This window comes from Geospiza fortis, unplaced genomic scaffold (genome assembly GCF_000277835.1).
Source record: "Geospiza fortis unplaced genomic scaffold, GeoFor_1.0 scaffold361, whole genome shotgun sequence".
Classification (NCBI taxonomy): domain Eukaryota; kingdom Metazoa; phylum Chordata; class Aves; order Passeriformes; family Thraupidae; genus Geospiza; species Geospiza fortis.
In genome coordinates, this window is record NW_005054356.1 from 1,219,113 (window position 1) to 1,243,426 (window position 24,314).

The following is a 24,314-nucleotide window of genomic DNA, read 5'->3' on the forward strand; positions in this document are numbered from 1 at the left end:
ATCTGGACTAAGTCTGCTCCACTGCTGCACCTGAGGGAGGAAAGCAGGATTTCTCCTGGCCTTACTATTAAAAATACTTTTTCCTTAATTGAAGCAGTTTACAGTAATTTAGAAGTGTATGTTGAGCACTTTTTTCCTTCTTCCTTTTCCCCATTTTTCTCATCGCTCTCATCTTCACCATTAAAGAAAGGCCAAAAAGAGAGTGGCTCAAAAGAGCAGATGAAGTGGCTGTTTCCTGAGGAGTTTTTTTTCTATTTTGAAAAAACCCAAACCCTCAGAGTACTGGCAGTGTGAGGCCTGGGAGCATTGCACTTTTGAGTGGAAAAGCTGCTTTGCTGCACTAGAACAAAACTGTTGTGGGCTTGCTGTGATCTGTGACTTTGGGGGTCGATGCTGTCCCTAGATTTAGTTCTACCAGGTGTGGTGATTCCAGGAATTCAGCCAGGAATTCTGTAATTGGCAGAATAATGGCTGGAAAATGCAACTAAAGGGTTATTTCAATTTGTGTGCTGTCAAAGGTAGATAATTCCTTATTCCTCCCCCAAAGCAGACGGGAAGAGGATGAGTAGGTGGGAACAGGAATGACAAAGCTGGAGCGTGATGAGTGTGTGTTCTCCTCTGTTAAACTTTGCTTGCAGTCTGTCCCCCACATGACTGACACAGCAGCTGAAGTCTCTGCTGCCTCCAGAGGGCACAGGGAAGGCTGGGTGACTGAAGGAGGAGGGAATGGCACCACCAAGCTGCAGGATCCAAGTAGGAACTTGCTCTTGGCTGTAGTAGTTTTGTTTCCGGTAATTCATGCTCTGGGGTGCTGGTTGGACCCATCCCTCTGTTTGTCTTTCCTGCTCCACTTTCTTGTGTATTTGATACTAAACATCAAAGATTTTCTCAGAATATGTGTGTGTGTGTGTTGGGAGCAGCCCAGCCTGGATGCTCTTGTAACATGATTGCAAATGGGATGATGTGCCCTTTTCCCCTTTCCCATTTCCATGTTAGTAACTAAGCCAACACCTTTTTGTTTGGTTGGGGTTTTTTTTAACATGAAGGTAGAAGAGAAATGCTGGCTCCTTTCACATTCCTAAAAAAACCCCAAACTTGTACATAACAATACTATATAAAACCTGAATTTTTATTCTCTTAGCTTCCTAGGTAGAAAAAGAGGAGGAAACTGAAGGTTCGGGCTTTGATAATCCGTTTTTTGGGTAATTCATAATTTGCAGTCCTTGCCGGGTTTTGGGGGTTTTTCTCTGTTATCCTAATAATAATTGCATTTCTATTTTGCCTGGTAATTCCCAAGTCTGGGCTGAACAGGAACATAAGTTTTGGTGCTCAGATGTGTAAGGGGTGCAAGCAATTTCAGCTGCTTAATTTGAGTTGTATTTTTCCAGAAAGGTCATCTCACTCCTACTGAATGTCAGAGATATATTTGTTTTATCAAGAGTGCTTATAAACACAAATCCTCCCTTCCAGTTGAGGTTGCTCAGGAAATTAATTAATTAGTGATGTCTAAATCTTACTGTGTTCAGTGAAAACACTACAAGGTTCTGTGTCTGGCCTTAGAAATTGTTATTTAAGATTTAGGGAACTACTTCTGGTAGATATTGTCGATACTCTTTCCTGGAGTGGGAAGGATTCTTTCATGGAAATCACCAATAAGGTAAAAATGCCTGAAGTACATGAATAGAAGTTACTGATGGCACTGAGCCAGGATAAATTCCTGCTTTGCTCAGGTTTGCTCCTCCTGCTGAGCTCCTGTGTAACCCCATCCTTGTGGAAGTGCTGTCAGTACAGAACCCACCAGCTCCATGCCTCAGGGACATGTGCAGGCATTAAATTCCGCTCTGGAAGCTAACAAAGCTCCTCAGGACAGCTACTTCCCTTTGTCCCTGCTTCTGCAGATGAGTAATGACAGGCTCTTGTTTATTCTTCTGAACACGCACTTCTCGAGAGCAGCGTTTTTCCCATGCCTTGACAGCGTTTGTGGGTCTGTCCCAGCTGCATTCAAGAGAGGCTGGATACCTACACAGTATTGCAAGCTGAACTTGAATTCTGCAAGATATGACATAATAAACAGCCCCCCCCCCCCAAAAAAAAAATTAGATAAAATCTGATCCCCAGCATGCTGCAATTGCCTCAGAGATAGAACAGTTTTGTGGGGAAAGGGGTTGGTTTCCAGTTGGTGAACCTGGGGAAAGCTTTGCCTATTTCACAGCTTCTGTTGGTTGTTGGTGAAACAGAAGTGGTGACACTGATTTCTGGGCGTTGCTTTGGGAGCTGTGGATAAACTCTGGGATGTAAGAGTGAGATAATCCTGTCCCCCCCAGGCTGCACAGCAGAATCTCTGCAGTTCCCAAGGGAGCTAAATAGGTTCACTCCTGGCAGCGTTTCAAAAGTAAACAGCCGTTTCTGTTTTCCTCTGTGTATCTTTGTCTGCTAAAAACTGTATTTACGTACTGGAGGAGTGCCATTGTTTCCAATAGATGGTATGACTAGCACTGAGTATTCTGAGGGTGAGGTGTGCTACAAAAACAGCTGAGTGAAGCTTTAAGGACTGGACACACCATAATACTGTAACTGAACGTGATTGCCCTTAATAGAAAAATGAAATGCAGTCATTACTTTTGTCCTGTTCTACAGGATAAAAGTACAGATGAAAAAGGTAATTTGGGTATTTATCATCCCTGCCCAGTTTTTCAAATTTCCACTTAAAACTTCAAGAATTACAAAAGTTGGATTTTCAAAAAAAAAAAAAAAAGTCACAAATTTTAAATGAATGTCATTAGATGAAAAAGATACAATTGTGGGAGGAAACACAGCCAGAACCTTCAGTGTGCCAAAGATTTTTACATAAAATCAAGACTTCAGATTACTGAAAAGCTTTTATTACTAGACAGCTACAGACCATGACCTGCCTATCAGGTATTGTAGTTTAAATCTAACTGATTTTGCATTGTCTTCAGTGATTTTGAGGGGTGATTTTGCATGCAAAAGCTGTAGCAGAAGGTGTGAAGTGGTATGTAACAGTGTGTGAAAGAAACTTACACAAGCATTTGGATAGTTGTGCAGATATTCTTGGACCAACCTCTAAATCAGTTAAGTCCAGATCATTCATGAATCACAAATCATTCCCATATGAGGACTTCTTCCCGAGAATGATAAATAAATCTCCATAATCAAACCCAGGACTGCCACGTGCCTGCAGTGGTGGTGTCAGAGGAAAGGGACAAAGGAGAACAGAAATGAAATTTTATTCACATGAATTGTTCTTGACAAATTTGCTAAGACTCCCTGCAATATTTCTGCTGCTGCTGCATCATAGTGGGATTTTTGGTGTCAGTGAGGAGTCAAGTCTCCCATGGCACTTCATTTCATTCTGGGTGGGGGGGACTTTGCATGCCTTCCAAGAGGGAAAATTCCAGAGTGTAGATGCTTTACCTGTAGGAAGGTAGAGTGTGAAAATGCCAAGACATGGATGGTCAAATGGTGACAGAGGCATTTTGTATTTATGGGCAATGACAAGAGTGAAGTCTCTGGCTGCTTTAAGAGAACTACAGGAAAAAAACCCAGGCTTGGATACTTGTGGCAGTGCATCTCAACCATAAACTTCTTCCTTTACCAAGCTGCCATTTTCTATGAAATTGTAACAGAAATGAATTTATTTTATTATATTTTTGAGGTGTACTTACTATTTTTAGGAGGGAAGGCCTGCATAAAAAGCTGTTTAGTTAGGTAATGTGTTACATTTTTATTTTAGTTTGGCGCATTTCTAAAATTCCAGGCATTTTTGGCTTCCTGTAGAAAGCAAACTTCTGCTTTTTAGGCAAATGCTGTGAGTGTTTTAACTTTTCTAACTTTCTTCTGCTTATGGCCACTTTTGACAGATGTCTGGCTGAGTTAATAATCTTAGATATCCTTGAATGCCTCGTTCAGTATAAGCAGATCATCAGGCAACAGAAAGTTCCTTTACAGGCTTGCCCAAAATCACCCATCCACCAACGTTTGTCATGACTCAAGGCAGCCTCCCTATTTCTACCAAAATCCTCTGAATAATCAGAATTTTCACAGGGGGAGAAAGGAAAGAATTGTGTAAATATGAGAGGAATTAACAGAAAAAAACATTATTTGAATAAAAGGTTCATTTAAAAGGATACAGATCAGACTCCTTTAAACCTGTTTTCAAAGAATTAATGGCTTAGTGTTCCTATGGCTGTAATACATAAACTTTGAGTGATGTAACATAGGATTTCCTCTCCTTAATTACCTAAAAGGTAGGTTTTTATCAATAGTATGGCTTGACTTTGAGCAAAGTCTCTCTGTACAGAAGAGGCACAACACAGCAATGGACAGCAGAACTGGGTTTGTCTGTGTAGATTCAAGGAAAATGTTTTGTACTTGAGAAACTGGAACAAAAACTCAATTCTAATACTATTAATATGATTCTGGTAAGAGAAAATATGACTAAATAATGGGAATAACGTCTTTCTAATGGGTCTATATCTAAATCAGCTGATTATTTAAAAGCACATTTCAAGTGCTAACAGTATGTCAAGTGATTATATTCCTTGTCAAGGTAACTAATCATGAGGGATTGAGCTGCTATGCATGAGTTTCACAGAAGAATGAAAAATTTCAAGAATTTTTCAAGAAATCAATATTATGGTATTTTATATAACATGAAATATTTCTGAGGCTTTTAAGTGAAAATTGTAGTTGATAAACATTTTAATACTGTTTTCCAGAAGTGAGATCTGCAGACAATGGAATCTGCAGTAGGGGAAGCAGACGAAGCACAAAAACTGGCATGTAAACTACTCACTGTTTACAAACAGAGGAGCCCTTGAAAAACAGGAGTTGACAACTTAGGTACATTCTGGATAGTTCAAGTTCCAGTTCAGACTGTTAGACAACCCTGTTATAAAAGTGCTGCTGAAAAAAAAAGGTCCTACCTTATTCAGGCCAGTTGAGAAAAGACACATTTATCAAGAATGCTGGCAGTTGTGCAGAAAAAAGGGGGGGAAAAGGGAGTTGTTGAAAGATTGTACTGAAGCTTCTCTTGCTGCAGCAGAGGTGACAGATGCTGGAGGCTTCTCACTTCAGATACTGTAGCTGTGCCATGTTCTTTCTTTACCAGCATTTCTTGAAAATTAGGAAAGAGGAGTTTTGAATTCATTTTCTTCCAATAAGCAGTGTTTGTTTTGAAATTGGTGTTTTTCACACAGTGAGACAGGCACAGTAGAAAGAGTTTGGCAACCGACATTGCCTTTCTAAACAAATAAATCATAGTGCTGCATATGTGGAAATAAAGGCTTTGAGAACTGTTATGAAGGCAGTGCATGTAACTGGTAAAACATGTGGATTCCCTTTGCTCTGTGATACTTGGGAGAACACATTTGCAACATCAATGAAATAAACACTGGTGCAGTAAAACGCCCTTGACAGGAATCCTTGGCTTGGGTAGCACAGTTCTTGGAAGTTCATCTCCTGACACAGGGCCTGGTGCCCACACTGTCCCCTTCCCTGGCAGGCACAGGGTGGGACAGCCTGGCTGGTGCCACCTCCTGGGCTGCCCCTAAGGAGATGTGCAGGATCCTACACCAAGGGGTACCTCAGAGAATGCACACAAGCAAGTGGGATGTGCATTTCAATATTACTGGTCCCAGTAGAAATATTGAGATGTTTCTGAGCACCTGGCCACAATGAACACCATGGACATTAGTTTGATTTTTGGGGTTTTTACAGGGAATGTGCACTGCCAGTGAGTTTTTCATCCCACTTCATGCCCCTTTCATGCTACAGTTCCTCAGTTTAGATTGGTAATAACATGTCAGTGTTCTTTAAAAAGTTTCTGCCCCTTCTGCTCAAAGGCATGCAGGGGACTGGAGCCAAGCAGCCAAAGCAATACTGGGTTGTTCCAAGAGAGCCAATGTGTGCCTGAGTGCACAGGCAGCCATGACCAACTCAGACCTGTGCTATGCCTTGGTTCTGCTCTGAATCACCACCAGAACCAAACACTGCTTGCTGTGTGCATGCCCCTCTGTGTACTTTATGGTAGTATTTTAGGGACTTTTTGTTTCTGGTAGGCAGTAGCTGATCAGTTCTTTGAAAGTAATCAGAGGTGCAGAGACAGTTCCACAAAAGACATTGATCCTTCACATGTTCTCAAAGATGACCAGAAGCATTTATAAGTAAAAATGTTACTTGGAGAGAAGCATGGCTTAGGGCTGGCTCTGTAGGGATCTTAACACAAACACAGCTTTGGGTCTTGCCCTTGTGTCAGTGTCTGCAATAACAGCCTGAGTAATTTACCCAAGATCCCATAGAGAGATAGCAGAATCAGAACTATGATTCGGGGGTTATTGAACTCTGGTGCAGGATTTCCTCTCCTCCGGTTTTCATTTTTCTTCTGTGCTGCTCCTGCAGATACAGAGTATCCAAGCTCTTTGGAACTTTGCTTAAAGGAAGAATGTTAATCAAAGACAACCCTTGGGAACTGGTACAGGTGTTTTGAATGTATTAATTCATGAGCAGATTTGTATAAAGAGAATTTTTACATTTAAGAATTCAAATGCTTAGGTTTAATCTGGTTCTCAGTTGTAGTGTCTTAAAACCACTGAAAATGTGACCTTCAGCTGACCCATGACTATCCAAATTGACACCAGAAGGAGCTGGAAACTGGCTTCATTGTGACATTAATGGATTCCTCTTCTGTGATAGATATGGGGAAACAAACTACAGATTTAAAAACCATCTCTTTGGGAACTGCATCTTAATGATATCAGAATTGAATAAATATATGCATAGTTCCAGGAATCTTCTAATGGAGCCTCTGGGCTTTGATTTTTACATCTGCTTTTCTGTGGTTTTGTAGCTCACCTCGTGCACTAGCCATTCAATATATATTTTGTATTGCTACAATAGTTTGCACATTTATTTTTTAATGACAAAAGGCTCCCACCCTCTTCACATCTGCATTGGAAGTATTTGCATAACTGAGGGCCTGCAGTGGTAAATGAAGGCAGCTCTTCTCTAGAGCAATACAGATTGCCAGGCCTGGAACACCAAAGGGAAGCAGTGAGGCATTAAAACATTTCCAAGTTCAGTCAGTTCTTTGTGGTGGGGGTGAGAGAAGTAATTGTAAAAACAAGACAGCTAAATCAAAAGGAACTATAAAAAAATTACAGTTATTATAATTTGTTGCAGTAGAGCAAAGATTTACTGGAAAGCTGTGGCAAAAGTACCATTAATAAAACCCATAAATACTCAGTAATCTAAGGGAGAGCTGTTTCACACTCTGAGAAACAGCTTCAGCAGAAATGATTACTTAAGAAATGTGACTTGTAGTCTAATGGAATTCCCATTGTAACAGGTAAAAAAACCCCTCACCTTCTCAAAGATTATTTCATTGTTTAACATGCTGGCCCTTTAGTATCTACATTATCTTGTCCATATAGGATTTTTTAAAAAATATTTATGGAGAAAATGGAGTCTGAATGTCAAAGTCTTCTAATCTTTATTGTTAAAGAGCTCAAACTTCAGTCAGTTCCATTTATGTTGCTGGAGACATCTGCAGGAAGTGTGAGCCAAGGTATCCACTTACCAATGACCACTGATAGCACATGGTAAAGATATTTAGATCCCTAAAGTAACACAGAGGTGCACAAGGAGTTTTTAGACCTACACGTCTTCCTAATTTCTGAAAGTGGTGCGTTCAGGAAATGACCAGCACCTGGTCTGTTATAAAATGGATCCTACTGAAATAAAAGGAGGAACTAATCCAGAAGACTTAGATAAGGGGAGGGGTGTTTGATGTGTACTCTGGGGCCACTCTAGGCTAGTGGAAAGAGCCCAAGGCTTCAGAGAGATGTTTCCCATGGCAAAACTGGAGCCGAGGCTTGAACCTCATCCCAAACCTCTCTTGAAGCTCGGTTGTGCTACCCACAATCTGCATGGATCCCTCCTCTGCAGAGATAGCTTTGAAGTGCACATCAAGGCACATCTGTCCTCTAAAGCACTGCTGAAAACCTTGGAAGTCAAACTACTCCTTAAAATGTACTTTTAAGCAAAGTTTGGAAGATACTACTGCAAGGTAAACACAGGGTGCAATATGCTTTGTTTAACTTGCTTAGCATGTTAAATCTCTCAGTCCTGACATTTCTTTGTAGCATAAAGCTCTCCAGATCAGGTTATATATTGTGCATTGTAAAACTCTAGTAGTGAAAACAAACATTGTTTCCAGAGTCATCTGTTTGCAATTTTCCTTGATTACTCTTCCAATAGATTTCAAGCTGTGGATTGAAAGATTTAATGCTCGCATGGATAGAATTTGTTCCTTTTCTAATAATGACTTTTAGTTACATTACTCAGTCTTAAGTCAGCCTGCATTTCACTTTTGTCAAGACAAACGATTTTGTTGTCTTAAATCAAATTTTCATGATTGTCCTCAGCAATCTGTCACAGCAGAGTTATTTTTGCCTGGCTGTTCTGACAACCAGCTCCTAAAAACAGCGTCTGAGTATGTGTGAACGATGTTGGATGGTGTCAGTGGGGGATCAATGTAGGGATGACATAAAGGGAAGGATCTGTAGATGAACTTGGCTTCCAGGCATTACAAGAATTTTGGACATAGGGAGAATCAGAATCAACAGAATGGTGTCCCCAAAAGCAGGCACAGCAACTAGGAGCCATTTATTGTAAAGGACAGGGAATGGGATGAGCTCTGCTCTGGGGATGGGAACAGTCACCCAGCAGTGGAGGAGGACATGGCCCCTTCCAGCTTTGGTGTCCCCTCAGACTCTCACTGCCTGACTGTCACTGCCAGACTCTCTGTGGCTGTCACAAGGCACAGCCAAGGAGGGGAGGTGGAGATGGAGACCTTGTTCCATGGCACTTCCCCCCTCCTGCTGATGAGTTTACCTGAAGGGCTTTGCTGTGAGCCCTGAGCTCCTTGTAATTCCTTCTGGGAACACAGGGAACAAAACAAGGCTCTCCTCTTCCCCTTTGCATGGGGGCTGCACTCACATCTCTTTGAGGACAAAAACTTAAATTCTTCCAAAGTTCCTTTCTACATTTTTTTCTGTGCTTTTGATCATTTATTGTTTTTATTGCTATTGACAACACAAACCAGAACTTTTAGTACTGGGAATTAGAATGAATGCTATGGAACTCTGACAGAATTATAGCAAATTTGTACATATATGGTTTTACATTGAGTAGAGTAAGAACTGGAACTAATTTGTTGTTACAAAAGTAAAAGTACAAATGTCCTCAAAATAATATCCCAGAACAAGATTGATTCTGAGGACACCTAACTATGCTAACATTACATGTTGAAAGATGAAAGAGCCTTTACTTTTTCCAATAACCCTTTTATGATTTATCAGATTTTAAGAGTTGTTTCTTAATTAAAAACATATATTAGTTGTATATGAGTTTATTTCTATGTATGACTTTTAAAGAGTTGTACTTCCAATTAGCTTAACACCTTCTAGTACAAATTAAAAATTAGGTAAAGTGAGTTAATGAGGAATGCTACAGATGACATTTCCTATAAACATGAAATTAAGTAAAAACTGTCTCATGGTTGTTAACTGTTCCCAGATGGAACAATGATAGTTCAAAGCTAGAATCCAGCACACACAACTTTCAGGTAAATTCTGTGGTTTATAGGTTTATTTTGGAAATATCTACAGTTAAATTTTCCCTCTTCTGAGCTTGACACATTATTTCTCATTTTCTTTCTTTTGCTGTATTCACAATGGACTAATTTTTACATTAACTGGTACATTGGCACCAGAGTCCCAAAACCAAACCACTTCAATGTGGAATTCATATAGGAAAAAAAAAAGGGATTTCTCTTTCCTAAGAAGAAAACACAACAATAACATCTGTAGCCCACCACTCAAGGGCTAAATCTGCCTCCATGTCAAAGAAAGAACCCAGTTAGAAATTTATCTATTTTTGTGATTGTTTAAAATTAAATTAAAGCATTTGGGACTGGGGAAGGTGTGAATCCATCTTCAAATGCAACATTTAAATTGAATTCACATGGGGCAAGACAGGAGAATTCCAACCACAGGCTGAGCAGGTCATGTAAAAGCTGAGCTGAGGAGGCTCCGGAGGCTTGTTCAGCCCTGGGATGTGTTTGGGACTGGAGCTGAACTCCAGGGACATTGTCCACTAGAAGAACTCTTAGGACAAATAAATTTTGCCTTGTTTGTCCCAGGGTTAGGGGACAGATGAGGGTTACACTTATAGCAAAAGGGACACAAAATTGAAACATGACTTTTTATGCATAATTACTAGCACAGAGTTTGCTCTCCTGTTTTTCTACTCAATTCCCAGACTGTCAGGAGAATTATCAACCTCTTAAAGGCAGCAAGCTATGTGACCTGTGTGGAGGGATTTGTCAGGGGAAGAAATGTCCAGGTTTTGGTCACAAAGGAACATTAGGAAAATTAAACATTCTTCATAACAAAGCCTGATTCTTTTTTAAAAACCCCAAAACTATACAATGTCTTTTAAAAAAGAATACCAAAAAATAGTGAGTGTAGTGGTTTTATACAATAAATAATCTATTTTCTATAAATGTACAAAATCAGTTACACAGCAAGTAAGAAACTGATACAAATGCAATAACTGAAAGATATATTTAATTTTATAACTGTAATAATTTATTTATGAAATATATCCACATATATATAAAATATATCATATGTTTTGGCAAAGACCTCCCTTTCTTGTTTTGAACAAAAACTATTACCACTGGTTTAAGCCCTATATAGATATTTTTACTGTTGATTTCTTTTCACTTTTCTTTTGGTCTCCATCTTTCTTCTTCTAAAATATAATTTAACAACAGGGGGTTATTGTTTAACCTATGTGCCCTGGGGAAAGTCTGCATGAAGGTCAGTAAACCCCAAAAAAATTTGTAATGTCACAAGTAAGGGATTTCCTCCCTTTTAAATAATATAGAACAGGATTTGCAAAAGTTACTCTTTTTCCTTTGCTAACTCTTGCATACTTGCAGCAAAAATAAGTCCATAATTTCTGAAGAAATCGTTTACACTGAAAAATGTCCAGGGTTGGATTTAATCCTTATTGCCAAGTTTCTGGGTTATTTGGCGCTGGTGTTTCAATGGAGAGATAAAGGTGGGATTTGTAGCACTGGCAAAGCCCAGGGGATGTGCAGTGGGTGTGACATGTAGGGGCCTGGGACAGCAAATGGCAGGCACAGAAATGACTCTGATGGCATCAAGTTCCACAGTCCTAGCCTTGCATCTGTAGGAAAATTCTTTGGGATGAATCACTGAAGTTCTGTTCACCAGCTACAGTGCATCCCCAAATAATCACTGTAAGTGTGTTTGAATGGAACTTCCAAGTGCAGGAATAACTTGTGCCTAAATTAGGTAATCTATTGAATACTCAGTGTATACTCTTAACTTGCTATAGTTTATAGTAATATTTATATTAGCCATTCATATTTATTCTGCATAGATACTGTCATTTAAACATCTGCCACAAAGTTACAATATGATGATTCAGGCTTGCATACATTAACAAGAGAAATATTTTGTATCTGTTTATTCTTTATGAGAACTGATGTAGAGGCAATCTCCCTCTAACTCTCCACATTCTCCACTTGCAGCTGCCTGCACAGAGCTGTGGATGGATTCTTCAGACCCAGAGCAAGCAGTGAGTGGAACAGTTTCTATTGTATTTGTTTGAATCACAGAGAAAAATGTTTCCTGAAGCTTTGCATTGCTGAAGTTTGGGTCTGCCTGTGAAGTTTTCCTCAATAGTGATACATTCCCTGCCAGGTTACATGATAAAGATTATCCTTTTCTGAGGCTCTCTCGAGGGGAGAAAAGCTTCTTCATACAGGTTCCCATGCCCTCAGAGGGGCACTGCTGAAATGGAAGTGTTGCCTACTGCTGAATTCTCCACTGGCATCACACTGAAGCATCAAGTTTGTCCATCTCAAGGGAGAGTTGTAGTTTAAGTTCTTGTTTCTGAGCTCCAGCAAATAAATGTTAAAGCTTTAAAGAAAACAAAGCAACAAACAAATAGAGCCAAACTGTTGAATATTCAGCACTAAGTCCCTGTTAGCTGAGATAATTGTGGTTGCCCTCCTTGTTTATGTGTGCAGAGTGAGCTCTACACAGTTCTTTAATTAGCTCTGCTCAAATAATCACAGCAACAAATTCAGCTTGGGGACTTCTAATCCAAGTGTTTCCCTTCATAGCAAAGAATTTGGGGTATTGGTGTGACTTTTTTAGAAGTGGCAACATTTGAAACTGGCTACTGGGTCACAGTAACCTCCTCATACCTGACATCAAAAGCAGATTTACTTTTCCCTCCCAATACTTCTTCCACAAAGTTTTTCCTGGTTTTTTACCTTAACACTTCAACTTTTACTGGGGCACTGCACTGGGATGTGTAGCTTAATTTGCTGCAGTGCTAAATGAGGAAAAACATGATAGACAGGAGCAGCCCTTGTCCTAAAAAAAAGCCAAAATATGTATTGGCTTATAGCCAAATAATCCAACTTTTGAAGGAGTTACATCAACACAAGAAAGGCTGTAGTAGTTCTGTGTATAGTAAAGTTTATTTTAAAAATTAAATTAGAAAAAAAAACCCCAAACAACTCATGGGCCAAATTATGTCCTTAATTTAGGAAGGAGTGATAATATTCAGTTGAAAGAATTAAGGATTCTACAATACAAAGAACATTTATGGAAAGTGAATATTTCTTTTTAACGTTAAGCATCTGTAACATACCTGATTTGTTCAGAATCCTCCAGACTCTCTGTGCTACTGAACAAAATTGTGTTCCTCTTCCCTGCATTGGTCTTTCTCCTCTGTCTTTTTCATTGATCCATGATTTCTGTAGAATAGAGATTGCCTAAACTTGTCACTGTGTTCTCATCAATGTCCCCATAGATGAAATGACAATGCCATGCTCTTTGTTAGACTGCATAAAACATTCTAGAACAGTGCAATGTTCAGCATGCCCCTAACTGGACAGATCTGCTGTTTCAAAATCACCACATCATAAAAAGAAACAGAAAAAAAGAAAATTCCAAGCAGTACTGGCTGGCTCTGGCCTCTTTCCTTCACTTATTAAACTCTGATGTGACACAGGAGTTTTCTTGCTTTTTTTCTTCCTGTTCACTCCCTCATCCCACTGAAAGGGAAGTGAACTAGCATCAGTGGAAGTGCTTGGCTGCTGGCCAGGGTTAACCCACCACAACTGCAGAGGGGAGTTCTATTTAAAATCATTACCTTTTAATCAGTTCCTCTTGAAAAATGCATCTTAATTAATTTATCTCCGTGAAATGGCCTCATCATGGGGCCAGGTTGCAGTGACAGGAAAAGACACTCACCTCCTTCTGTCCTGCATTCTTCTGCAAAACTGCAAACACTGCTTGTCATGGGCATCCAAACAGGAACATCGCAGTGAGGGCTGGGGAGCACTCTGAGTCTGCCCTGTGGACCTCTTGCCTCTGAAGCTGCCTCTGTAGTTAGACAGTCCATAGGGCACAGTCCTCCTGTTGTGAGAATCACACAGGAACCAATTAAAATGATGTTCCGCCTCTTTTCTAATTTAGTGAAGAGATCTGTTGATGGAAAGCAATAAATAGTGGCAGAAAAATCAAACCCTGTGCTCATCTAAGTTCTCCCTGTACCAGACCATAACTTCTGCTCCATCAGCTCAGGCTTTCACCGAGTTATAAATTAGCAGTCAGCTCTACTGGTAGGATTAATTGGCAGATACACTACTAGAAAAAAAAATTGGAATACCTAAGAGGTGATGCAAATACATCCCCAGGTTATCATTTATTTTACTCCTTATTCCTGTGTTGTGTTGATTTCCCCAGCCAATGCACAAAACCTGTCACATTCAGTGCCTTGGCTGGTCTGAAGTGACAGAGGAGCTGTGCTGATTTCACCAGATCAATAACATTGTGTAGTTGTCATGTAGTTCATGGTTCTGAGCCTGACTTGCCATTAATTTTATCATTGAGAAATTGAGAAAACTGTCAGCATAATTCATTTACTGCATCAGGTTTGGAACATGACCCCTGGAGTTAAAAATGCAAGGAACTCCCAGGTAATCCTCCTTGCATGGTTCTACCTTTCTGTGAGAGATCCTATTCTGTGCTGCAGCACACCAAGAAATATTAGGAGGTACCTCTCTTTATGTCTCTGCATGATTTGCTCTTTAATGGGTTATGGTCAATATTCCTATCAGAAAAGGACATGGTTCATCACTGCCTGCTAAAATCCCCAAAAAGAGTTGGATAGCTTGGATTGATGTCATAAATTACTCTCTTCCAAGCTGTTAAAGAATCTCAATCAACAGCAGCTGTACTCCCCATGAAACTTCTGGAGACTCATAAAAGTTCCTGAGGACTTGAGGGATGGGCTAAGCAAGCCACAAATCCACAAATGCTAAAAATCTGAAGAGAATCTCATGTTCAAAAGCAAGAAAGAGGACAGGAGGAGTGGAAAAAAAGAAAAAGAAAAAGACAGGGAAGAGGAAGTCAGAGTCAATCTAGAAAGGTTACAGAAAGGTTACAGAACAAAGCCTGAATAATGAGTCTGGAACCACTACCTTCACACAGCTCGTCTTCTTTCATTTGCTTTCATAAAAACATCATTAGGCTGCTAATGGGAAAGCTGCAAATTTTCCATTTTCCCACACACATGGTGGGCTGAAAGGTTCAGAAACATTATTTTCCTAATCTCTACAACAATTTTTGATGCAACATCAGTACAGTTGATGCAAATCATTTATTCAAGCCTCTGCACTCCTAGTACATTTGTAACAGTGCACCTTGTGTTCCACAACCTGAACCTGTCAGAGTTAGGTTGATCATAAAATCATCCTGAGAGAGAGAAAATCACAAGCAATACTTCTGTGTTCAGAGCCCAGGGGATGGTTTTTCTCCAGCAGGTCCTGGTCTGCCTCCATGCAGAAAATGTTCCTTGTTTTCACCACTTTGCTCCTAAGCCAGGACACTGGGAGAGACCAAGAACACCCACATTTGTCTTAAAAGATTTTAGGACTGGATTTTGGCCTCCCTTCTCAAACTATCATTTAAAAAGCTTTTTGTTGTCTTTAGGATTAGGAGCAAGTCCCATTTTATAATTTAAGAGTATTAATAATTCTATACTGACATCTGCTTTACAATAATGATTGTGAAATGGCTAATGTAGGGAACTCCTGACATAAATAATTGCTCCATGGTCGTATTTTTTTTTACACATTCACGTTTTTTATGAAGTAAGAACTGGTATTTAGAGGCAGGAGTGCGGGAAAGTTCCTTTATTTTTAATAGTGGCAAACCCTCTATGAAAAGTGTCTGGTAAAATTCTGTTATTCAACTTCCTGCTCCAACAGAGGCTGAAATGGAAAGATGAATTTTGTGTGTTTTAGACAATGTGAGAGCCCTGTTTAATGACAGATAGTTTGCCAGGGCATAAAGAAGCTTCTTGCAGCTTTTGCAGATGTCATCCTACATTGTGCTAATGAGACAAAAACACTGTAATATGTTATTCTCATTATTTAAAGTGGTTCCTTGTTCGAAAGTTCACTCTTTCAAAATCTGATACTGGGCTTTTTTACTCTAAAGTTAAGTTTTACCAAAAGCTCTGTGGGACTGAGTCACAGTTTTCCCTGAGTCAGAGGCTCTGTCTGAATTGCCAGAGAGAAAGAAGGGCATGAGTTTTATTCTTAATTGCTGCAATTGGCAAATTAATGGACCAAGCAGAAATGTCATCAACTTTTGATTTTACCTCAATCCATCACAATGTGAATTCCAGTGATTGAGGAAGGGACCCTTACCAATCTGGTGCCTTTCCTAAGAGAGAGTAAATTCCAGCAAACAGGGAGGAGGGTAGATATAATTACAAGTGATAAGAGCCATGAATCACACCCTTAAGCAAAGGAGGAAAGTGATATTTTAGATACTTCTTCTGATCTTTCTAATTAAGTACATTATGCTTCATAGCTTAGAAAATGTATTCAAGGCTACTTCATTCTCAGTGGACCAAAAACATGCCAATGCAATGACATTTTCAAGTGTTTCAAGTTTCAAAGACTTTTAACCAGAATGTAGTTTTTGTGTAAGGTAATGTGCAGATTTGCCAATCAGAGATGGAAATACAATAACCCAAATATGCCTGGTTTTGGCTTCTAATCCAAAAATTCAAACTCAAACAAAATACAACTCAAAAGCAACCCAAAGTCTTTCAAATAATAATCACAAAGAGTTTGATTAATTGTATATGTACAGGGAACTTTGTAATTAATTTTTTTTAAGGTTTACATTTCACAAGAAAATTTGGATTCCTGACTTTTAACTCAGTGTGCAGCATTTCTTCCTTTAGGAGAACAAAATTCTCCTGAAGTAAATTAATATGAGTTTAAGATATATTTACAGTTAAGGGGTGCTGTGAGTCCTTTATGCCTTTCTTCTCTACAAAGTGGAGAACAAGCAAACCTAGACATTTCTGAATCAGCCTTTCCAAGGTACTTCTTTGAACTGGTATCTGATGGGCAACATCCAAATCTGTGATTTCTGAGGCATTACACTCTTTTGGGAGGTTCACTATGATTACTCCAGTCAGCCAGTGGGTGCATAAAGGTCTGCATGCTCAGTTCTTAAGCATTTTCTAACAAAGAGAAGGTCTGAGTTTAAGAAAATAATTGTTTCTATAGTATAAGCTATTTGTTCTTGACTCTGTATGCAAAAAAATCCCCAACAAAACTATCACAATTCTCCACTACTTGCAATTATTCCATGTGTGGTAATTGTGATTAGTCAGTGCAATAATGAACTGAAGATAATCTCATGTATAACAGAGCAGCACAGAACTAATCATAGCACAGTGTGTTCTTTTCAGATTGGGTACCAGAGGCTGAAATAACCTAGATTATTTGTGTACTTCATGTCCACAACACAATTAGAAAAGCTCTCCCCCTAAGGGGCAGCTAGTTCTTGGAGGAAGGTTTTGCCATTAAATTAACAGAAATAGGCATTTGTTTGTTGAAAAAAGAGAGGAAGTACCAAGCAATTGGTACCAAGTGATTTTTCCACTGAACAGCCATTCTGAAACAGTGAAAATCCTCCACAGAAGAAAACTGCCTGTTGAAGGATTGATACCTTTAGGGTGAATTGGGAAATAAAATTTGCCTGAGTCCTGCTGTCCCCCACTCACAGTGAAGGCTCAGAATTCAGGCAGACAAATCCAATTGGTTTATTTTTATTTTATAACATGTGGCTGAGTTTCTCATGCTATGTTATAATTGATCTATGAGCTGCTATTATTTTCTACTTTCCCAGCCACTTAAACACAGCAGATACCTCCAGGGCACTGGGGAGTTTCAGCCTAAACAAAGGGATGAGGGGGTTGCAGCAATCATCTTAGATGCTGTGATTTCAGGATTCAGCCAATATATTTTCTGGCACACATCCAGGCCAGCAAGGCTCCCAACAGTCTCCAGTGCTTTCAGACAATCCCAAAATGTATGGGATCCCTGTAAGGACCACTGAGAGTAAAGAAAGCAAAATTTACCATCCTCCAAGTGAGACAAAATGTCCCCAGAATGAAAGATGATGCCTGGGGAAATAACAGATATTTCTGTGTGTATTTTAATATAAAGGCACTGCAGTAGCAGTGTGTAGCTTTACAGATGAAGAGATCATTGGCTGCTCTGGAAGCTGGCTCCAGCTCTTCCTGTGACAGCGTGCGTTTTTAGGAGCTCACAATAGAGGCACCTCCCATATTAACCCATCCTTACCATTATTTAAGGATTTAAACATTGCCAAAGGATGCCTGACTTGTTGCTTTGGTCATCCTTTCCACATTCTCAGAAGCTGCACTTTTTCTGGGTAGCTTTTTGAAGTTATTTCAGATGAAACTTTTATCGCTTATTGCCACACCTTTCTTTCCCACATCCTTAATTTAGTAGTGCTCAGTGTTCCTAGATACTGAACAAGCTCCTATCATCCAAAAAGATGCACCTCCATGACCTTGCTATCTTATCTTTTAATTAATATTTGCTAATTTGTGAGGATGCCAATTCATTTTAGCTCATTAATTACAGCAAACTTAGGTAATAAGCCAAGGATTGCACACATCTGCTTCACCACTCAGGTTCACTGACCACGTGAGCTCTTTGATTTTCCTCACCCCGGGGCTTCTTTGTACCCAGGTCAGGCTCTGTGAGAATCTGGAGGCTGTTTATCACCCTCCATCCTCCTCCTGCAGCTGCCAAAGGGGTGTTACAAGTTCTGTTTCTCAAATATGGTCAGAACAATATCTGAGTTGTGGAGTGAAAAGCTGGGGTATTTATTGGGGTAAACAATATGAAGCAAGCCTGGGGGTGTCCATTAACACCCCAAATCCCCAACCCAAATAAACTGAGGCAGTGTCACAGAAATACCTCTCTCAAAACAACTCTCAGCATCTCCTTCAGTGCCTCATGTCAATCCCAATCTGCTCCCAGCCCCATTACAAGATATATAATCATTAGTTTAAAGAAATAAGTAAAATTTGGAGCAGCATCTTCTGTCTGTCAGGCCCAAATTCACATTATTCCTTCTCTGCCTCTGACTGGCAGCCAGTACTATCAGTAAGTGGTTCTTACCATTTACCAGTGGCACAAAACCACTGAGGTAAAGCCCGAAAGACAGAGCAGCTGGGAAATATGCATTAAATTTATCAAATTAAGATTTTTTCAAACTAAAATTCACAGTACTTATTGCTGATTCAGAAGCCACCCCAGCAGTGCACACAAAGAACACACACTACTGCATGTTCCTACCTTTCTCCACAGCCTATAGAGTTCAAAACCCACCGCTGGTTTAAAAACAAATAAAACAAAAACCCGGGGGAAAATAAACACATGGTGTTAAAATGTAAGACTGGTGAAAGTGACTGTGGTTTGACAGCCCTCAAGAGTGTTTATTCTTAGAATTAGACCAGCAGGAGCAGCAGTGGTGAAATTTCAAAGCCCTGGCTATCAGCATGTCTCATCCCTGACCTCATCTTCTCAGGGCCAGCTCCTGCAGGGACATGGGATTGGAACTGCACAGCCAAATCACTTCAAATCTTCCTGAGGTTGCTGTGAAACATCAGTTCTGGGAGTACTGTCAGTAAGCTCAGAGGAAATATTCTACTTCTAGACTGAGGAGGGCATGCAAGCTATCCACACTTCAGACAGTGAGACACTGGAAGTGTGAGATCGGTACACATTTTGAACTGTAATAATATCTCTTTGAATAGAGAGGCCTAAAATGAAATCAGTTTGTCCACAATAAAATATAACAATTACAGCAGGAGCCTGCTATTATGTTCAGTAAGTCTATTTGAAATATTCTTCATTTCACACGAAGATTTTGCAAGACAAATAGATTCCACATGTTCCCATGAACAGTAAAGATTGCAAAATCAGGGCAAGCTTCATTCAGAAAAATAAAATCAACTCAACAAAGATTCATCATTTCAGTTTTGGCACTTGGTTCTGAAGGTTAACCATGTGCACTGTTCAGCTGACAGATCAGCTTCCTTATTTGAGCTTCCTGGCTGGCAGCCACTGTTTTATCATCATGCCTCTGACTAGCAGGGATTTTCAATCTGATCTGGAGTTTATGAGCACCTGCTTAATTGTTCTGCTGAACAAGAGATCTTTAGCTGTGTACTTTTATTTCCAGTAAAATACTTCACACCAATACACCACCTATACTTATTTAATGATGAATATAATTATCCAGAATTGGGGTAATTATGATAATTTAGAACATCACCTAATGTCCATAAGGATTAAAAGCATCTTAAATTTTGTTATGTGGGCTTCTGTTCAACAACATTCAATCACCAAAGAGATGCAGGTAACAAAAAGATGTTATGAAGGAAAAGTTGGCCAGCAGCACATGCAGTTAGAGCAGAGTAAGCACTGGGTTGTATTAAACCTCGTCTCTTGGAACACCATCCTGAGACATCATCTGTGTGTGTGTGAGCAAAACTGTGAGTGAAGTGATGATAGGCTACAGATTGTTTCCATTCTGAGATGATTTTCTGATGGTAACCTAAGTCAGTAATGAGCAAAGATCATTAACTCATATTTGTTGGAGAGCTGCATGCAGGTGGGATCTGCTCAGGCTGTTTAGTTCCTGACAAACCCATTCATCCTCACTTAGAGACACAGCCACAAGTGTCTGAAAAGCCTTTCTCACCTCAGCCAGTGTCACCTGAGGTCAGGAAAACACATTTCTGTTGGGCACTATCTGGAGCTAACTTGTTGCTAAGGATTATCTGACTTGCTTGAGTCATAGAAACAAATTTTTTTATTAAGTGACAAAATATCAGATCACTCCAGTGTCCCCATGTGCTCCCACAGCAAGGGACACTGAGCAGATCCTCACCCAGTGTGTCCCACACAGCAAAGAGAGACACAAGTCCTGTCCCTGTCCTTGCCCTCCCCCAGAGGAAACTGAACCTGTGTTAAGTACAGAGGATCAGAGCAGCAACACAGTGTTAGATCAAAATATGCCTTTCACTTTTTCCATCCAATTTGCCTGATTCAGAAATTTATGTAACTGGCAGACAGAACTCTTAGATCATCATGTAACTGGTCTTAACAGTGTGGTCACAGAATTTCATTCACTCCTCTTTATATAATAACAAATACCAAAATGACATGTCATTTAGGAAAGAAAAAAACACTTTTGCTTTGTTATAGACGCTTCAAAAGAAATGTTCTTATTTTTGGTGCTTAGTTTGAGTGAGAAATTCTCCTTTGGAAATGTCTGGATTATTGCCATAGATGCTCATTTATTTTAGAATTTAAGACCACTTGAGTGTCTGTGCCCTCATGATAGTAGCACTTTCTTAGGAGTTGTCACCTTTTTAATCTATCACTCATCATTCTAAGCATCAATAGAGCTTCATGCAGCAACATTAATGTTATTTACTGAATGAACTATTAATAATTGTTATTATTGCTGTTGAATGTACAATCTCAGTTCATATTGAAATATAGGATCCCTCTGAAGTGCAGATCTAAAAGTAGTGTTGCCCATATTTTCTTCCTTGCCTGTATTTTCTTCTTTAACTTACAAAATAAAGCATCAAGCTGTGCCTGTATTACATCAGTGGGTACTGTTTAAAAGACAATTCATTATTTAAAATGTGTCTGTAGCTATAGATCAAGATAAGCATAATTAATCACTTGACAAAAAAAAATACATTGCAAACTAATTCCTGGCTAATCAATCTTATCAGTGAGAACAGTTTACCAGCTTTTAATTACCTTTGTTATGCAACCTTTGTTTGCCTACACCACATAATTGCATTATTCTCTTCTGACTTACCTGCCTTTCTTTAAGTCATCTTCTTTTCCACTTTCCCACTGTTCCCAGAATGAAAGACTCACTATATCAAACCAACACTGGTGCTCCTCGTGGTCTGGACTAACAGCAGTGGTTCATAGTCAAGTATAGAGCAATACTCAAAATGTGTGCAGAGATAATTTCTCATTTAATTGGTGAAAGCTGTAGGGAGTCAGAGGCTCCACATTCTGCAATTTTGTGCTTTTCTACAACTGTCACCCTGCTGATCTAAGTGGTTTCTCAGCAGGGATAGAAATAGACCTTCTATTGTCACTCTGCCTCCAACAGCTTCAATAAAAACTTTAACTGCTTTTCCAGAAAAGGAGGAGAGGCCACGACCAAGATTTGTTTTGAATATATTACAACAATGCTTAACAGCTCCTGTTGGGAAAAGCAGAAGAAACCAGAGGAGGCATTAAAGTTTGTATTTAAAGTATAGAGGCAAGAGTAGCCTGAAAACAGAAAGTACTGAGGAAATTTTGTGGGGAACAAGAAGCGATAAAGTGAAATAAATAAGTCAGGGGAAAGAAAGAAAAAAATAAGAAGCAATTGTAGGGTTTGATGTAGTGGGGAAAAATATAAATAAGCAAGAAAAATACCAGAATCAACAGATGTCAGGAAAACTTCTCCAAACTTTAACACCAACATTCTGACCTCTCACTGTGTGTATGATCCTCCAAGCTGCATTGGAGCCAAATTTTTAGTAAATACAAAAACTTTCCACAACATGTGTACAAGAGCAATGTAAAAGCCCCTTTTACAAACAGCCAGTCTGTACACATCCTGTGGTTACTTGCATTTCAAAGAAGTAGTGTAACTTGCTCAGGATATTAAATTGCCCAAGCAGGCCTGGTTGCCCCCATTCACATCCCAAAGAACTTCTTGACTTCCTGAGATATTATTCCAAATCAATCACCAGAGCAGAATTAGTGTTCATGGCACATAGAATCTTAAATCCTGCTCCTGTTGCACTGAAAGGGTTCAAAATATCCAATACACTTAATTTAATTTTTACCTCTGCCCTGGGAGCATTCCTAGGAAGAATCCTGGGATTTCTGAAAATCACAACCGTGCTGTTTCAGCAAGAGTTTTGTACCTCTATCACCTGTCCATGAAGCAGGACAGCAAAGCTGTCCAGTTCAGACAGATTTCAGGAAATTCAGTCCCTGCTGGACTAATTCCAGGCTAATTTCACCATCATCCACCCACTCTTTGTCTACCTCAGAGGGCTCCCAGCACCCCAATTCACCCAGTTCCAACAGTGTTGTTAGGTTGTACAAGTTCACGTCTTTGGAGCTAAAAATGTATTATTCTGTGAGATTAATTAATATTGAAATTGAATGTATTCATTCCATGGTTTGCATAGAAACATCCCATCACATGGTATAAAAATTATAAAAAGGGAATTTCCTAGTCCTCACATTAAATCATTTCAGGTTAACTTATATCCAGCAGGGGTAGACTTTACAGATCTGCTGCTATGTACAACTGACTTCAGTTAAGAAAGCAAAGACTTAGAACCCCAACTGTTTACTATTTGGATTATTATACAGACTTCATTGCCAATTCTACAGGTATCATGAAAATGTAATATGCCTTGTTTAATAACTTTTTGTTCTTTCTTTAGTGATACTGGCACAAAACTCTCATGTAGGAAAACTCTCCATTTCACTGAATTAATGCACATGAAATAATTTTGGCAGTGGAATGAAAATTGTAAGTCCTGTAGACTTAAAACAGGATAGCCTAAAAAAAAATTTTTAAAAAAACGAGGAGTGTGTGTTTAAAATTAGCAGAAGTCTATTTATTCAGTGCATAGGGGAAAAGGAATGTCATTCCCCCATTTTCACTGGTGAGGTCTGACTTAAATTTACTGAGTCATAAATATTTGGCTAAAATAACCCTAAGTAATCCTGGGGTGGATTAGTGCAGGTATGGAACTCGAAGAATTGAATGACTTGTGTGAATGCATGATACTCACAGGTTGGTAGAAGTTCAAAAGACGTCATCAGACATGGCCTCTAGCCAGGACACACACGTGAATTTACAAATTAAGTGCCCTAAACCCCATTTGACTTAACCTAGTTTATGGCTATTTTCTATTTTTCTACTCCTTTTGTTATTTTAATCTCATTAAAAGCTTTGCAATCAATTCAAAGGCAGATCTAAATCATTACAACTGTTCCCAGACTTTAGTCACCGGAATACTTGAAAGTTCACACCCCAGAGTCTGCAAATTTTGAATTCTTGAAGTCATTTGTTCTCAGGTTCATCTGATGTCCTGATTATTTTTGTACTGAACTGATCGCTGTGGTCGCTACAGAAACCTCTTAGCCTGGGAGAATCTTTACAAATCTGAAGTCTGTTTTGGTTACTCAGCAAGACAGGATATATACAGTGGTGTAGGAAAAGGAGGCCTCTAACCTTTGGGATGCAGGCAAAGTGTCATTCTTCCTGGATGCTTTCTTCCCATTAAGCACTGTCAGTGCAGACGGCAGAGCAGCTTTTCTGCACGTGTGCTTCACCCCCACCGCCCTGTGTGGAGCTCAGAACTTCCAATCTTCAAAATTTGTTTTTATTACGAGTTCAAACAAAAGCTTGTGTTTCCGCAGAGCACAGTTGTAAAAGGCCTTCTTTTGTAACATCTTAAAATCTGGCATATTGAATTTTTCAAACATTATCTTAACGTCTCGGTATTTTTCCACGCTAAGTTGTATCAAAACTAGTACAGCTGCACGCACGCACACTATTCCTGCTCTCGCAGCGGGTGAGCGGTTAGAAACGCATTTCTCGTGGGAAATCCCCGCTATTCCCTCCTGTCACCCATCCCGGCACACGGCGGTGCCCGTCCCGCTGTGCGGGGTCCCGGGCCGGGCAGGTGCTGCGGGGGCAGCTCCGGGGGCTGCGCTGGGCTCC

The 24,314-nt window shown here is 39.6% G+C and overlaps 1 protein-coding gene across 1 annotated transcript; it reads right to left on the reverse strand.

The window, feature by feature from the left end:
* Positions 1-9,647: 9,647 nt before the first annotated feature.
* Positions 9,648-14,211, reverse strand: EDN3 (endothelin 3). The gene is made up of 3 exons (XM_031059082.1): positions 14,192-14,211; positions 13,383-13,598; positions 9,648-12,035 (listed from the first exon to the last, which is right to left on the reverse strand). Exons 1-3 carry the CDS (start codon positions 14,209-14,211, stop codon positions 11,873-11,875), a joined length of 399 nt encoding a protein of 132 aa, XP_030914942.1. The 3' UTR covers positions 9,648-11,872.
* Positions 14,212-24,314: the final 10,103 nt, after the last annotated feature.

Bases quoted from the DNA above. Each gene is read 5' to 3' on its own strand.
- EDN3 (XM_031059082.1), bottom strand. From the start codon at position 14,211: ATGCAGAGACATAAAGAGAG. The intron at 13,599-14,191 runs GTACCTCCTAAT...TCACTAAATTAG, and splicing joins ATGCAGAGACATAAAGAGAG to AAAAGAGGCGGAACATCATT. The intron at 12,036-13,382 runs GTGAGTGTCTTT...TTTTCTTTAAAG, and splicing joins AGAATGCAGGACAGAAGGAG to CTTTAACATTTATTTGCTGG.